This window comes from Achroia grisella, unplaced genomic scaffold, assembly GCF_030625045.1.
Source record: "Achroia grisella isolate CSIRO2021 unplaced genomic scaffold, CSIRO_AGI_Agris_v1 utg149, whole genome shotgun sequence".
Taxonomy (NCBI): Eukaryota; Metazoa; Arthropoda; class Insecta; order Lepidoptera; family Pyralidae; genus Achroia; species Achroia grisella.
In genome coordinates, this window is record NW_026712644.1 from 802,865 (window position 1) to 819,791 (window position 16,927).

The 16,927-nt window shown below is 31.9% G+C and overlaps 1 protein-coding gene across 1 annotated transcript in view; it reads right to left on the bottom strand.

The window, feature by feature from the left end:
- Window positions 1–1,002: 1,002 nt before the first annotated feature.
- LOC131840693 (regulator of hypoxia-inducible factor 1-like) overlaps window positions 1,003–16,927 on the bottom strand; it is a 41,408-nt gene continuing 25,483 nt past the window's right edge. Inside the window, exons 7-13 of the mRNA XM_059188880.1 lie at window positions 13,714–13,880; window positions 11,570–11,755; window positions 5,238–5,417; window positions 4,481–4,631; window positions 3,650–3,830; window positions 2,978–3,120; window positions 1,003–2,421 (exon numbers count right to left, since the gene is read on the bottom strand). Coding sequence (XP_059044863.1) covers window positions 2,215–2,421; window positions 2,978–3,120; window positions 3,650–3,830; window positions 4,481–4,631; window positions 5,238–5,417; window positions 11,570–11,755; window positions 13,714–13,880 — 1,215 coding nt within the window. The 3' untranslated portion in view covers window positions 1,003–2,214. The remainder of the gene's footprint in view (window positions 2,422–2,977; window positions 3,121–3,649; window positions 3,831–4,480; window positions 4,632–5,237; window positions 5,418–11,569; window positions 11,756–13,713; window positions 13,881–16,927) is intronic.

Consider the following 16,927-nt stretch of genomic DNA (forward strand, 5'->3'; position numbering starts at 1 on the left):
ATGTTATATTAATTATAGTAATTGTCAAAATTATAAAAATTTAATAAGATATTTTAAGATTAACATAATGAAGAATTCAGCAAAAAAATATCATTATATCTTCAACTACAGTAGTTAACTATAGTCTGTCAAGTTTACTATTAGTTTATTCACCTTTACATAGTAATATAAAATTGGCTTTCAATTTTATTAATTTACAGTTATACCGATCAGTCATTGAAAAATAAATTTGCATATTCTAGAATATTTTCTACTTAAATACGAGGTGTATGATAGTTTATTGTAAAATACAATATTTACTTTATGTCATGAATTCTATAAGCGTAATACTATTTTTTTGCAATAAAATATAACGATATATTTGGGTGCATGAACTCTGAGTATTTATAGGTATTAAAGCTACATATTTAGACGTATTTAAATAGTTAATCTGATATTAAAAATATTTCTTTATACATCATTTTATATAAATACAAACATTATTATAAAAAATATATAATATTTTACTCTCTTATATCATAATTGGAAAAAAGCTAAATTTCAGAGATTGGCTTTAAAAAAACTAATCTGTGTGCCTGCATTATCTACATCTCATCATTCATTTAAACACATAAAAAGTTTAATTAAAATCGGTACAGTGATCAGCATGCGTTCACAGACATATACAGAAACAGAATAAATAAATTATACATATAAATATTTCATATAAAATATATACTTACGTATTGAATAAACAATATAAAAAATAAATCTTTATTTATATTTATTACTAAAGAATTTTTCAGAATTAAGGGGGCAAATATACTGAAGTATAAACAATATAAAAAAATAAAAATAATTCTCTATTCATATATATTACTAAAATGTGTTTAAAATTAAAAACGCAATTATAGTGAGTCATTTACCTGCATTCTAAAGGTATTAAATGCAACCCTCAACCGCATTCTACTGGAATACAAGTAAATTTTATTAATACGAGTATAAATTAACAAAGTTTAGTATTTATCTTAGCGCCAGATCCTATTAGGCACATTGATTTTGGAATTAAAAGTATAATCACATTTAAAATTAGTCTTGTTGCTAAGTAACAGTTATGTCTTACTTACAACTGTGATGAAACCAGCATTAAATTATATTTACTGCTTATTATATCCACTGAATATCCATCAGAGCCATTATGGGTTAGGTAAAGTTAAATATCTCTCCTTATATAGAGCACTGCTATTGCATAAATTCTGTGTCCAAAAGTTTTCTATTTGAATTAGCTATACGAAATATAATATTGAATTTTAAAAGACATATTACTTACATATTCTATGTACTATTATCCATCATAAAAGTCGGATATTTCACCAAAATTGGAGCATTATTGTAAGTAAAGACAATATTTTCATGTAAATGCTTGTGCACTGCATCCAATTCTAAGACGAGAATAGAATCCTACCGATCGCCGACCCCTGGTATTAAATTTGAAATTTTGTTTTCCAAAGCCGAGAATATTTCCAATTCCTAGAATTATTTTCGTTAGGTTCAGCCGTAATATGAATTTGAGGTAGTCTATCTTCTGAAACAATATCAGGTTTCGATAAGGTATAATTCAGAATATTCTAGATTTCCTTGGATGCATTGTAAACCTATACATCGTAGATGCCAAGTCTTGTTGAACATCAAAGCCGCTCGTATAAACAATCCTTTGGTTACAAATTAAGTCCGAATATTCGAATGCGGGTAATCGACTACCCTTCTGCTATATACGATAACGCTGCTGCTACATTACGAAGTAAATTCGCTAACAATTTTGTTATAAAACCATTTAAAATTCAAGTTTTCGAATATATAGAACATATATAATTTCATAGTTATATATATTGCAAAGTTCCATGGCAACTACAAGTTATGGTGCATAAGTAATCGCCAACCTGTTGGTTTTAATCGATTTCAAATGAGAATTTTAGCAAATACACTTAGGTACGTTATATAATCAAACTCATGTTACATACTTCACACAGTATACCTCAATAACATAGATAAAACTACATCGTTTGTACTTAGAGTACAGTATAATAAATCAGATAAATCATAATTTATAATTAGAATTCTAATGCCGGCCACACATTACATTTTCCGCTAGAATCCCTGATACGATCAACCGAATCGTAATAAAAACGTACGGTTTTCAACCTAATGTCTGGCCAGGTTAATACTGATTACAGATTATATATGAGTTGAAACTGTCGATACAGATACAGTAGAAATACCAGGCTTGACATGATTGGCGTTGTTGTCTTCTTGTTCTTTCCTTGGTCTTCTCTTGGGTCCTAGAAGGATTTTCTGCAGTTGGCAAGCTGGGGCCTCAACAAAGAGATGGAGAGGTAGAGCGCAAAGGTAGGTCGTGCAAACAATTCCAGCGAAGAGCATAATCTAAAAGACAGTAGGCAGTTTAAATAAAAATAGTGTAAACCAATACGGGAAGCAAAAATAATTTTTACGATAATTTGTTGAATGTATACAAAAAAAAAAAAAACAGTTTAAATGCATATATAGATTGCTAATAAATATAGAAAGTAAGATATGTATATAATTGGTAAAAGCAAAAAAAAATCATGAAAATTTTGAACAATATTACTTCCTAAATATAAAATTCTAATTGCTACATAATATGGCCCAATATAAATTTACAACCAAAGTGACAAAATAAAAGGTATTCATTAGTAAATGCATTTGATATTGATAAAAATATATTCTTGATTCTAAATATAGTGAATGAACCAAGTACTTGATGATATTAATATACAAGATAAATAAATATGATGGTTAAAGTCATAATCATGAATTTGAACAAATTAAAAAATAAAACATATACTACTGCAAACAATTAATTTTAAAACTAAAACATATACTCACAGTTAATTTTAGATAGCAATGATACCCGATCATATATGGAAACAATATTGTGTGAAGAAAAGCGTATACTCACAGCTGTATAGTCTGTAGCATAGAATGAACGTCTCATCTGACCACCATAAGTTCTCAATATGGTGGCATGAAGCAACATAGCACAATATGACAGTCTACCGAGAGGCTGTAACGGTCCCCATTCTGTAGCACTCACGTAGACTTCTGCATAACGAAAAGAAAAATGCTTGTTTAAGAGAGCACTAGTTCTTGATCGAAAATTAAACTTTATTAATTGATATTATAAAGTTAATTTTTCAAGTCTCATTGTATATCTCGGTAAGGTTACCAGGTTATATAATGGCAAACAAATATAAATAGTAAAACACTATTATTTTCGCATACATAAGAAAGAAGAAGTTTCAGTATGTTGCTGTCCTTGACTGATGACTTATTTGTGCGATAACCATAAATTGATCTCATGTAAAACTACTAGCAGAATTAATTAGATTTGGTCAATTTAAAAAATAATCAAATATTAAATATCAAAATAGTAAAAAACTAACTTGATTAAATGGAAGATATGTCCTCATAAAGGACAGCATCCCAGGTTTATTTTAGTATGATAGCACTGATTCGAATAATAGAAGAAAAATTTTAATTACTAGCAGAATAGAACTCCATGAGCTTATTGACTTTAATCTAATTAATATACTGATTTAAAATATCAAAAATTCAATAAAAAAATACTTACTGATACATCTGTAGAAGCATCCAACAATAAACACGCACATAGCCAGAGCGAAGAAGTTCTGGTTTAAAGCATTGAAAACGGCAGCTTCGAAGGTGGAAGCAATACGGTGGTGTAGATCCCAACCCATCAACACTGTTCCCAAGGCTATGGGCACTGATATTAAGGTCAATAGTCTGTAAAGCTGGAAATTAATGTACTCGGATTAATAAAAACAAATATTGCATCGGTATGTTAATAATTTCAAAATCTATAGAACGGATTTTCATGCGGTTTTCATCTGTTAACAGTGTAATTTACGAGGAAGTCTTTGGTGTATAATTCATTAAGGTTTAATGTAAATTGGTTGAAATATCGATGCGAAGTCGCGGCGAGCCGCTAATTAAAAACATTAAGTTCTGTGTCTCATTGCTAAGACTGGACATTATTATTCTTTAGAAGTAATATATAATGAAACGGCACTGAATATTTGTGATCTCACACATGCTAATGGCAAAATTAAACAAAATAATACAAATCTATTAAGTATTGAAATGAATTTCCGCAAAATAATGCCTAGTTCGATAGAATATAACTTAATAAACGTCAGAATATTCCATTGATATCCGTGTTTACTATAATGCATTTCCGTTCCAGTGGACTAAACTATGATGCATCCATACTCTGTAATTTCATTGTCGTAGGATGAGATGAGAGAGAAGAAATTATAGAATATAGAGGAGGCAAAAAGGTTACATTAACCACAATTTTGCATCCAAACATATTTTGCAAGTATTAAGCATGTAAAAATAGATAACATGCTTAATTACATTGTCTGTTCTTTTAAGAACTTACTCGAGATTCCGCCAAATTCCATTTCTCAGTCTGTGCTCTGTGATAGAAGTATGCTGTGAGGACTCCAAGATGGTAGCCTGTCCAATTGCCTTGTGCTGACACGTACGCGTGGTAAAATGTGTCATTGTATCCAAAAATATTTCTGATTGATCTGTAAAATAAAAATCAATAAACTCCACTGCTTTAGGGGGATCTATTACTTGCACTATTTTATTTATTAAATCCTTTACTTCTTCATCTAATTTTTCTACAATATCATTGGCAATCACATCTTAAGATTCCTCAACTGTTACCAATAAATCAGGTGCATATCTTGGCTTATATTTCTCATCTTTAGCTAAATTACTATTATTCTTTGGCCAAGCCTCAGTTTAACAGTTTATCATAATTTGAATATCTAATATTTTATTATTATTTCTATTAGCTTGTTTTTGTTATGGTTAACCCTCAAAAATGTGACTAGTGTAATCGTATATACATATGATACATCACAAGAGGGTCACCTAAACTTTTCAGTAAGGGATAATTAAATAATAGGCTATCGATTTGAAGGGCTTATTACATGTAGTTTATGATGATAACTTACTTTACTAGTGATTTTATTTTTGTTATGATTAAGTCTTATAAATATGATATATATGTTACTCAACAAGACACTCACCCAACCTTTTTAGGAAGGGACAGTTAAATGATAGGATATCGATTTAAAGGACTTAGTAATAATATGTATATAATATATTCTTTGACTATAACTTACTCTGGGAATATGCTGACTCTGATAGGAAGTAAATCCATGAAGTAGCTCTGCAAAAACGGTATCAAAAGACTGATGACCATCACGACGCTCAGCACCGGGACTCCACTCCTTGGCCACCTCCAGATGATAAGCATCATCACTAATGTGATGAGGAACAATTGGGTATCAGTTCCAAGGTACCTGGACAGTTTAATTATGATTTAACTATTACACATCTTCATTACAATAACTCATATTGTTTGCATCTCCCATTGTTATGTTCCGGTTTAATAATAATAATAATAATCTTATTCAACATCATAGTATAAAGTAAAAATATAAAAAACTTAAAAAATAATATTTCGCTATGTGCTGAAAGGGCCTGCACTCAGCTGGTGCCGCAGCTTGCTACTGCAGCGCTGATTTTCAGTGGAGTCACTCGAAAAAAGAAATAGCTTTCTTGATGATGGTATTATTGACTTTAAATATATAAAATGAAGATTTCTTTAAGTAATTATCATCTGCTTCTTCCTTATCCCATTTATTTGTGGTCGGCGTAATATGTTTTCTCTTCCATTCATCTCTGTTCGCAGTCATCCCGTTATTTACAGCCTTTCTTACCATATCATCTTTCACACAGTCCATCTATCTCAATCAAATTAATCCATTCATCCAAAAATTCATCCAATCCATCCAAAAATTACTTATATGTACATGATTACAAAGAAAAGGCTCAGACCAATACAAACAATCATACTCATGAATACAAATGTTTGTACATTCATTCATATCTTTCGTACCTGTTCGCAGTCATCTCGTAATTTACAGCCTTTCTTACCATATCATCTTTCACACAGTCCATTCTCTTTTTCGGTCTTCATCTGTCCTTATAGCCATCCACATGTATCCATGAGTATGATTATTTCTATTGGTCTGAATATTTTCTATGTACATAAAAATATTTAAGTAATTTTAATAGTTGTCTGGTACCTATAACACAAGCTCTGCTGCTTTCTTTAAGTTATAGTGGTAATTTAATGTACTACTGTCACATTGGCCAGTATTTCCGTATAGTCATCGTAGATATTAAGTATATGTATGTATATGTATGTTTATATTTTATTATATATATTTATGTACAAATGTATATGTGTATATTTATGTTCATTAAGTGCACCACCTACCCCTTTATTATCTTAATGTTACTTTCTCTACTGGTAGTCTGGAAGAGATTGCTTAGCGATAAGACCGCCTTTTGTATCAGTTTATGTATTATATCATTTTGTGTTTTTTCTTTGTCTGGTGCAATAAAGAGTTTAAATAAATAAAATATTGCAAATAAAGAACAGTATAATAAAATGTTGACTCGAACTTAATATAAATAAACGCACAGCCTACCTAATAAATTGCAACTATCTCGTACAAACAAATACACGAATCACCCACGGTAAGCCTCAGGCCATTCCGAAGGACTAAGATGTTATGCTTCCTTACTCAAAACTTCTTAATAGAATAGAATAGAAAATCATTTATTCAAATATTTTTTTTTAAATCTACCGCTTATTAATATATTCGTGACTAACTACTCGCCCCGGCTTCGCACGGGTGTACATGTATTATATATATATATAAACCTTTCTTTTGGATCGCTCTATCTATTAAAAAAACTGCTTCAAAATCCGTTGCGTAGTTTTAAAGATGTAAGCATACATAGGACAGACAGACAGCAACAGCGACTTTGTTTTATACTATGTAATGATATTGGATTGGAATATTTTAGTGTTTCAAATAAAACCCTCATAATATGAGTTGTCTACAAAACATTTACATAAAAAAACCTCAGATGTTGTTACATTGAATAATAGTTTTATTAATTCAACAAAAATCCATAATGCCCAATTTACACTCAGCCCGAGTGGGCAGGGAAGTGAGCAGCGCGAGAGTGTAAACACGAGTGGAAACACTTCCGATGCCATTGGCGCTGCCACTCGCGCTGCCCGGCGCTCCCTCGATTGTCGGTTTTTCGTGCGCGAATCAAAGGACTGGCAGCGCGAGTGTCAGCGTATTTTTACATTCAGCCCTCTCGCCCTGTCGCCCGGCAATATTACCGGCAGCGCGAGTGGCAGGAGAAGCGGCTGAATGTAAACGTACTATAAAATTAGAAAATAATGCGCATATGACTTAAAATAATATTAATAAGTGAGCTGACGTAATATAAATACATATTAAACTTAATTGTTTGTCTATGATTACATTAAAGTACGGATTAATAATATTTACTTAATTCTTGTGTAAATATTTTTCATACATAGAACCCACTAATATAATTCCGGATACCTTTTACGATTTCATCAATAACACTAATTATATATACTACTAGCTGTTACCGCGACTGCGTCCACGTGGAATTTAACTTTATTTTTCTAAAATAAAACTAGACTAAGTTACTCCTTATTACATCAGCTACTTGCCAAAAGAAGTCCCGTCAAAATTGGTCCAGCCATTTCAGAGATTAGCCAGAACAAACAGACAAATTGACAGACAAAAATTGTAAAAAATGATATTTTGATCTATGTACCGTAATTATATTCATACGCATGTAGTAAGAAACGGTTATTTCAATATTACAAACTGACACTCCAAATTTTATTTATATGTATAGACTAGCTATGACCGCGACTCCGTCCGCGTCGAATAAAGAATATATATTTAGTTTATATCCCAATAAAGTTTCAAAGTTCTACTTTAAAATGACGATGCTTTCATACAACCCTTCATTTCCGCTTTCAACCCCTTACAATCATTTTTTCGCACCAAAAAGTAGCCTATGTTCTTTCTCAGGGTCTAGACTATCTGTGTACCAAATTTCATTTAAATCGGTTCAGTATTTTGGCGTGAAAGCGAGACAGACCGACAAACTAGAATATAGTATTTGGACTAGTTGGCTTTTTATAAATTGTCCTGTGGTATTGTTATAGGGTATTACGGCTAGCAACGGCAGTGAAATAGGGTAATATAAATAAAATTACTTACCAAACTTACAGTGATGTATTTAGTGGTAGCGTATATGACACAATGTAGCAAAACAATATAATAAAAAATATATGGTTTAAAAATAGAAATATCTATAAAAAGAGGTCTTCGCCAACATAGGGGAGGATATTATTATTCAAGAGAAAGGTTTATATCTATAATATACGTATAAACCGTGTGATACCGGGGCGGCAAACTAGTAATAATAATAATGGTATTCATCTCAAGATAATGCACACAGCGCCATCTAGACCCAAGTTAAGCTAGCTAAAGCTTGTGTTATGGATACTAGATAACTGATACATATACATAGATTGTTTTTATAACTGCATACATATTGTACATAGAAAATACCCAGACCAATACAAACAATCATGATCATGAATACAAATGTTTGTGCAGTGCGAGAAATCGAACCCGCGACCATCGGTGTGTTAAACCGCTAGACCCCGAGGCCGTCAATATAACTAGTATATTTATATGTATATATATAATCCAGTACGCAACATGAAATTAAAAATTGCTTAATACTGTTGAGAATACACATACAAAAGAAAACCGGAAACAAATTTGTGTCAATGAAAGATTGTCTATAGGGTTGTCAAAATAAAAAAAAAACTATTCTATTTTATTTCCCTTAAATTTAGTTCGATGAATTATATTGTGATTAATTAAATTTGATTTAAGATTTAATGTTAGATGGATATCTTTAACTTAGATGACCCATTGATAGTTTTTCTTGTATATGTTCTATGTACGGAAAGCGAACAGTTACTTTTTTACTACACATACAGATATATGTCTATACTTATATGTATATATAAGTTTATTTGAATAAATGATTTTCTATTCTATTTGAATTAATATTTTGAGTAAAACTGAACACTATTATTTATTTTATTTTAACCAGTTGGTTATATATTCAATATATTTTCTATTTGAGTATTAAATTGAATTAGTGCTAACTGGTGGTTTGTATTCACACACTTAAACTTAAAAATGTAAAGTAATAATAAAATTATTTAAATGAGCAACACACAAGTTTCTTGCTCGTTCTTCTTATGATTAAACAGCTTTCCTAATGAGCGGTAGATTAAAAAAATGTAATGACTATTCAAAAGTGCTTCAATGTAAGTTTATTTGAATAAATGATTTTCTATTCTATTCTATAAATAAATTGAAGTGTCTGTTTGTAATATTGAAATAAACGTGTTAAAAAAGCCGTATGAATATAAATACGGTACATACACCAAAATATTTTTTTACAATTTTTGTCTGTCTGTCGGTCTGTTTGTCCTGGCTAATCTCTAAAATGTAGCTGAATACATCAGCTACGTAATAAGTAACTTAGGCTACTTTTAGTTTAGAAAAATTATCTAATTATATTTTTTGTAATTTAACAACGCGGACGAAGTCGCTGGTACAGCTAGTATATAATAAAAAAGTATGAAAAGTACATGTAAAATTCCATCAAAATCTGACAAAACGTTTCGGAGTAAAATGCCAACTATATTTACTATATATTACATTTTGCTCACTAAATCCTAGTGACAACCCTAATGTCAACATAGAAACAAATGCAACTGCAATCATTGCTTGCAATAGCTATGAAATTGTAAGTTTGCGAAGTGAATCCGTTGTTAACAGGTTATTGACCTTTACAGTTGGACGGTAGGAAAAAAATTACTATATAAAAAAACTAACGTTCATAAGCGGCTAAAATGTCCTACATGAGTAAATGATTTTTGAATTTGTAAATTTAATTTATGTATTCTGAGTATAGTATGATGAGTCTTTTTATATTTTGTTCATGTTTTTTATCTTCTTTTGTATGGAAAATTATTGTATTCTGTCTATATTATACTATATTATGTATGATTTTGAATAAGGTATATAATATATACATAATATATGATGTCCATCTGTGTATACATATATATTATGTTAATAATTGTCACAGAAGTTATATAAACAGTGTTTTTGTAAATTTTTATATTATAAACACAAAATAAACAGTTTATTCCATTACATTATATGTTTTTTCTTTTATTATTCTGTTTAAATTATCATATAGTATAAAACAAGTCGCTATCGCTGTCTGTCCGTCACTATGTATACTTAAATCATTAAAACTACGCAACGGATTTTGATTTTCGCAAGCGGTTTTTTTTAGATATAGTGATTCAAGAGGAAGGTTTATATGTATAATACATGTACACCCGGGCGAAGCCGGGGCGAGTAGCTAGTATGTTATATAATAACATTCCTCTTCTAAATTACGCTAACATATGTACACTTTCAAGGTTTTTCTCTCTCATAAAATAATTAATTACGATGGTGTTTGATTTTAAAACGTTGATTGCAAAAAGAACGCTTTCGCAGTCGGTTACACAAATACGGATTGCAAGTAAACCAAGGTGACCATATACTATAGATGTATGGTCACGATTACAATATTTGCGATAAGCAAATTCACGTCCATATGTCATTAAGCACGGAGGAATATGTGTATTGTTTACACAAATTTCACCTTAACATGCATACATATATATTTATATATATATATATATGTTTATAACTAAAGACTTCGCTAATTTTTATACATTTTTTACGGAAGATATGTTTTATTTTTAAACCAGCTACTCGCCCCGGCTTCGCCCGGGTGTACATGTATTATATATACCTTCCTCTAGAATCATTCTATCTATTAAATTACATCGCTTCAAAATCCGTTGCGTAGTTTTAAAGATTTAAGCATATATAGGGACGGACAGTCAGCGACAGCGACTTTATTTTATACTATGTAATGACATAGCAACCTACCCCGACTTGGTGACTTAATTAATTCATTCGTTCATTCATTCATTCATTGTATTGTAAGCTAATAAATAAATAAATAGTTCGTAGTAGTAATAGACGAGCTATCATTTTTTTTATACTGTTACATTAAAAAAATGAATATTACTCTATATATACTTACCAAACCTGGGATGAATAGAAGAGTAAAACATATTACCCCAAATCAATTAGATAAGGAAGAAGCAGATGATGATGATATATTACCCTCCGATCGATCCCCCGTCCAATTCAAACGAGGATCGAAATTACGACGGCCTGAGCCGAGGTTCGAACCCCTAGTGGTGCCCTCAGACTAAAGTCGTATCCGTCAGGCAGGAGTTGGCCTTCAGCCGCTCCATAAGTCCTTCCGCGGGTTTGGAGTGCCATCTGCACTCGCCCCATAACGTCCGGTAAAGCTGTAAAGGCCAGCTACGGCCAACAGCATTAGAGTAGTCCGAAAAAAAATATTATGATATACATACCAAGCCTGTGGCAGGCACAGATGCTCGAAAGGGAACAAGTTTGGCATCAGAATCACTAATTGCCACCAGTTGCTTCGGCACATGTCACGTTCACGTTTCACCACGGCGTCCCACATGGGTCCAGACCCTAAGTGTGGGACCCAGGTCATAGCAAGACCCATTACGACTAGAACTGCAGGGATTAATCTGAAAGTAAGAGAAAAAAACATATTTTTACTATTGTTTATTAGTGTAGATATATCTCTACTAGCTCACCCGCGGATCTTCGTATGCGATTAATTTTCCCACTTTTTGTAATGTTTTTCATTGCAGCCTCGCTCCTATTGGTCGTAGCGTAATGTTATATAGCTTAAAGCCTTCCTCGACTAATAAAAACAAAAATATTTTTGTCAATTCGAATCAGTAGTTCCAAAGATTAGCGCGTTCAAACAAACAAACTTTTCAACTTTATAATATGTATATTAAAGTATAGATTGAATGACAAGATTTGGGATTAATGAATCGTACATAGCTTATAAAGAAATTATTATGATGATTCTTTATACATTGGATAGTGTGTACTTTAAAGGTTTGTAAGGTACTCGAAATAATTTCAGGGATTTGCAAATTCTGTCAAATGGAAGAAGTAACGTCACACATCCTATGTGGTTGTAACCTACTCATGAATCTCCTTTGGAAAGTACACACTATCGTGAGGAGATAAAAACCATAATTCCTAAGAATAAATCATCCTTTAAGTCTTGTCCCTGACGGGCCTGACGGGCAGCGCACTCTAATAAAGGGGTGAACATAATAGATCTATGTAGCTCACAGTGCTACGTATAAAATACCGTAAGTAATATCACAAACCTCTTAATGAAAAAAAAGTACTTGAAATAGTAAATAAAGAACATAAAATATCAGAATAACTGAAAAACTTATGGATAATAAATTTTTTTTCAACCATTATACATTGTAATTACACTTTAAATGATAAAAAAGAATCATCAAAACTGGAAAGAACGCATAATTATTTAACAGAATATCCTCCATATGGAGTTATCAAGAATATTGATATTAAAGAATGTTATATTAACTAAAACCTCCACTTCTTAATAAAGTACTGTACGCAATATATAAAATAATAAAAACTAACATTACTAAATATTTAATTAGTAAGTCTAAGACATTTTATTGTTGAGAGATATTTATAATAATGTTACAATTCAATTACAGAAATCTTAATTATACAAAAATAATTTAAAAAAAAGATAGGTAATTATTTTTTTATGGAATTTGTTGTAATTTTGAGTAACCATGGGTAAATTCTTTCTTTTCTGTGGTATTTTTTTTTATTGGGTTGTTTGGGCTATTGTCAGATGTTTGTAGCACCTGCAGCACTGCGACCTACATAGATCTATTGTGCTCGCCCTTTTTCAAAGTTCGCTACCTAGACCCGTCAGGGACAAGAATTGAAGGATATTCTTAGGAGCGATGGTTTTTATCTCCTCGGGAAAGAGTGTAAACTTTCCAAAAGAGATATTTCGTTTATGCATGAGTGGGCTACAACCACATAGGATGTGAAGCGGCGTTTCCTCTTCAGTTTGGCAGAATCTGCAGATCTTTCTGTGGTAAGGAAGAAGATTATATAGACAATGATGATTTAAACAGTTGTATTGAAATTGATGATACTTTTGCTATAATGTTACGTTCTTTTTGAAACTTTATAGAATAGAACAGAATAGAAAAAGTCTCTCTTCGTACCTTACCTATCTATACATCTATACATATAAATAAAATTGGAGTGTCTGTTTGTAATATTGAAATAACCGTTTTTTACTACATGCATATGAATATATGTAAATACGGAAATAACAATATTTACAATTTTTGTCTGTCTGTCTGTTCCGGCTAATCTCTGAAATGGCTGGACCGATTTTGACGGAACTTTTATTGGCAGGTAGCTGATGTAATAAGGAGTAACTTAGGCTATATTTATTTTAGAAAAATAAAGTTAAATTCCACGCGAACGAAATCGCGGATACAGCTACTACACTATAAAAAAACACGTTACCACTTACCATCAGGTGGGCCGTCAATTTATTTGCCAGTCCAGTTAGATAAAAAAAGCGTACAAAAGAAGTAAGAAAATCTAAATTTCTTACCTGACCCATCTATTTATCAAAGCCATAGGTACAGTCTTCAGTGTGAACGGATGAGTTTCAGCATACACGAGCATCTTGTAAGCCATCAGGAAACCGCCCATCACGAAGAATATTTGCACTATGACGCGGGCGTTGAAGAGGAGGGCTTTGAAGAAGTCGTCATAAGACTGAAAAGAACGCATACTCGTGAACGCTGCTGGTTGTATATAAGATTGTTTTGTGCGCTCTTCCTTATACAAGTAGCCATTATCATAAAAAAATTAACAATAAGGTACATTACCTTAATAATTTATTACATACATTGACATGTCGTTATAGTGACGTTTTTACATTTTTTGACACTAATAATTTTATTAGTGATTTTTATTTGACAAAAGATACAATGTATCTTTCTAAATCTTCTAAGAATAAAATAGCCACTTTAGTGGCTTATAATATTGACTTCATGAACAGTTTACATGGACTGCTCGATTCGCATTACTTTATTTATTTATTCATAACAATAATTATTGTGTCGAATTTCAAAATACAAAATTATATTTAAATCTAAAATAACAATATCAAAATAATAATAAAATCAATAATAGTAATACCAATCATTAAGGTACAGTAATTTAATTTCCAAATTGAGGTACAGTCATTCATCAAAAAATTCGTCAACGGAGTAAAAGTATTTTTTTAATAAACATTTATTAAGTTTAATTTTGAAATTGTTTTTATAAATAGCATCTTTTAAATCAATAGGCAATGTATTAAATAGTTTTACAGACTATAACGTGCACTGTGTTTAACAACCTCTGATCTAGGTACTATAGGTTACGTTTGGGTACCCCAGTTTTACCTATTTGGTTTATAAGATGTGTTTCGATTGAATGTTGAGAGATGGCAGTGAAGTTACGGGATATAAAAAATATATCTCCGGAATGGCAACGCATGAGACGGTATGAGTCTCATGACAGTGTGATATCCGTGTTGCTATTCGTTAGCAGTCATATTGTTTGCCATTCAAGTTACATAAAATAATAATAATAATATTAATCTCAGGACAATTCACACAACGCCATCTAGACACAAGTTAAGCTAGCTAAAGCTTATTCTGCATGACGCACCTACTTAAACTTTTATTGTATTTTTTATATATATTTAAAATCCATTTTCTATTGTTCTATTGTTTGTCACGTTTGAAATATATGTCTTTTACCATCAGCGACCGTAGTTTCTCTTGTAACTAAAATTAAAATATATTAAAAATACAGTCCTTAGAAAGCTCAGTCATTAAAACTTATGTTATGGGTACTAGACAACTGATATAAATACATGGATGCATTTATTTTGTAAATAAATACCTATTATACATAGAAAACACCCAGACCGATACAAACAATCATCATCATACTCATGAATACAAATGTTTGTACCGTACGAGGAATCGAACCCGCGACCATCGGATAGTAAAGCGGTATACTAAACAATTAGACCACCGAGGCTGTCAATAAACAATCATGCTTATGAAAACAAATATTTATATTACGAAAATCGAATCCACTAATCGTGTGCTGAACCGCTAAACCAATGAGGTTAGTAATATCAAATATACAGTGTGTTTAAATTTTAATGCGACGTAATAAATTCATAACTCAGATAAGTTGGGAGTGAATAATGAAGGGAGGAGTGATTTTATCGTTTTTGCAAAATTGAGGATGTTGGAGAGCTCAGAATTCAAAATAAACCTTGAATACTGATTAGGGAATTGTAAATTTGATATTATTGAGTTTGTATTTTATACTATAACCAGTTGTGGCCGCGGTATCACCCGCATGGAAATCATATCTGCTTTTCTATACCATAATATACATATACTGTTATATGTATATGTTAACATACAAACATTTTTTCAATCACTGTATCTATGGCTAAAAACTGCATTAAAATCCATTGCGTCAAAGCGAACATACAGCTTTTTTTTGGACGCTAGTGCTCTTGGCCGCGTGGCCTTTACAGCTTCACTGGACGATAAGATGCGAGTGCAGATAGCACCCGCGGAAGAACTTATGGAGCGGCTGAAGACCAACTCCCGCCTGACGGATACGACTTTAGTCTGAGGACACCGCTACGAGTTCGAACTACGGCTCAGGCCGTTGTAATTTCGATCCCCGTTTGTATTGGATAGGGGATAGATCGGAGAGGAGAACAGACAACGAAAGCGACTTTATTTTTTATTATATAAACATGGCAGTGACCAAGTTTTGTTCCGGGATATTCATTATTTTATCTAATTTCCGGGAGACGACGTGACTACGTCCCATGTTCTACATAATTCCATATAATGTCTTTTGAATACAAATTAGCAACTAACACAAATTCATCAGAATCAAAATATTAAATGCACAATCAATCGAGTAAATAATTAATCTAAATATATATAACTCAAAGGTGACTGACTGACATAGTGATCTATCAATGCACAGCCCAAACCACTGGACGGATCGGGCTGAAATTTGGCATGCAGGTAGATGTTATAACGTATGCATCCGCTAAGAAAGGATTTTGATTAACTCTACCCCCAAAGTGATAAAATAGGGGATGAAAGTTTATATGAAACTTTGTCAATTTTAAATCGATCGGGCTGAGACTTTGCATGCATAAAGCTACTATGACGTAGGCATTCTCTAAGAAGGATGGAATTTGATAAATTCCTAGGAAGCAGGAAGGATTTTGATAAATTCCACCCCTAAGGGGATAACTTAACGCGAGCGAAGCCGCGGGCAAAAGCTACTTAAACTAAACAGCTATTAAAAGCTGGCGCTGTCTGTGCGCTTAGATCTTTTAAATTACACAAGGGTTTTAATGAAATTTTAGCAATGCATAGAGTGATTCAAGAGATGGTTTCATACATATGTATATAATACATATGACGGCCTCGGTGACCGTCTAGCGGTTGACCACACCGCCTTATTTCCGATGGTCGCAAGTTCGATTTCTCGCACGGCACAAACATTTATATTCAGGAGTATTTGGTATTCGGTCTGGGTTTTTTACTATGTGTAAAATATGTATGTATTTACGAAAACATATATATCTATGTATTTGTATCAGTTATCTAGTACCCATGACACAAGCTTTAGCTAGCTTAACTTGGGACTAGATGGCGCTGTGTGAATTGTTCTGAGATTATTTTTATTACTGACATAATACTGCAGATTGATATCATTGT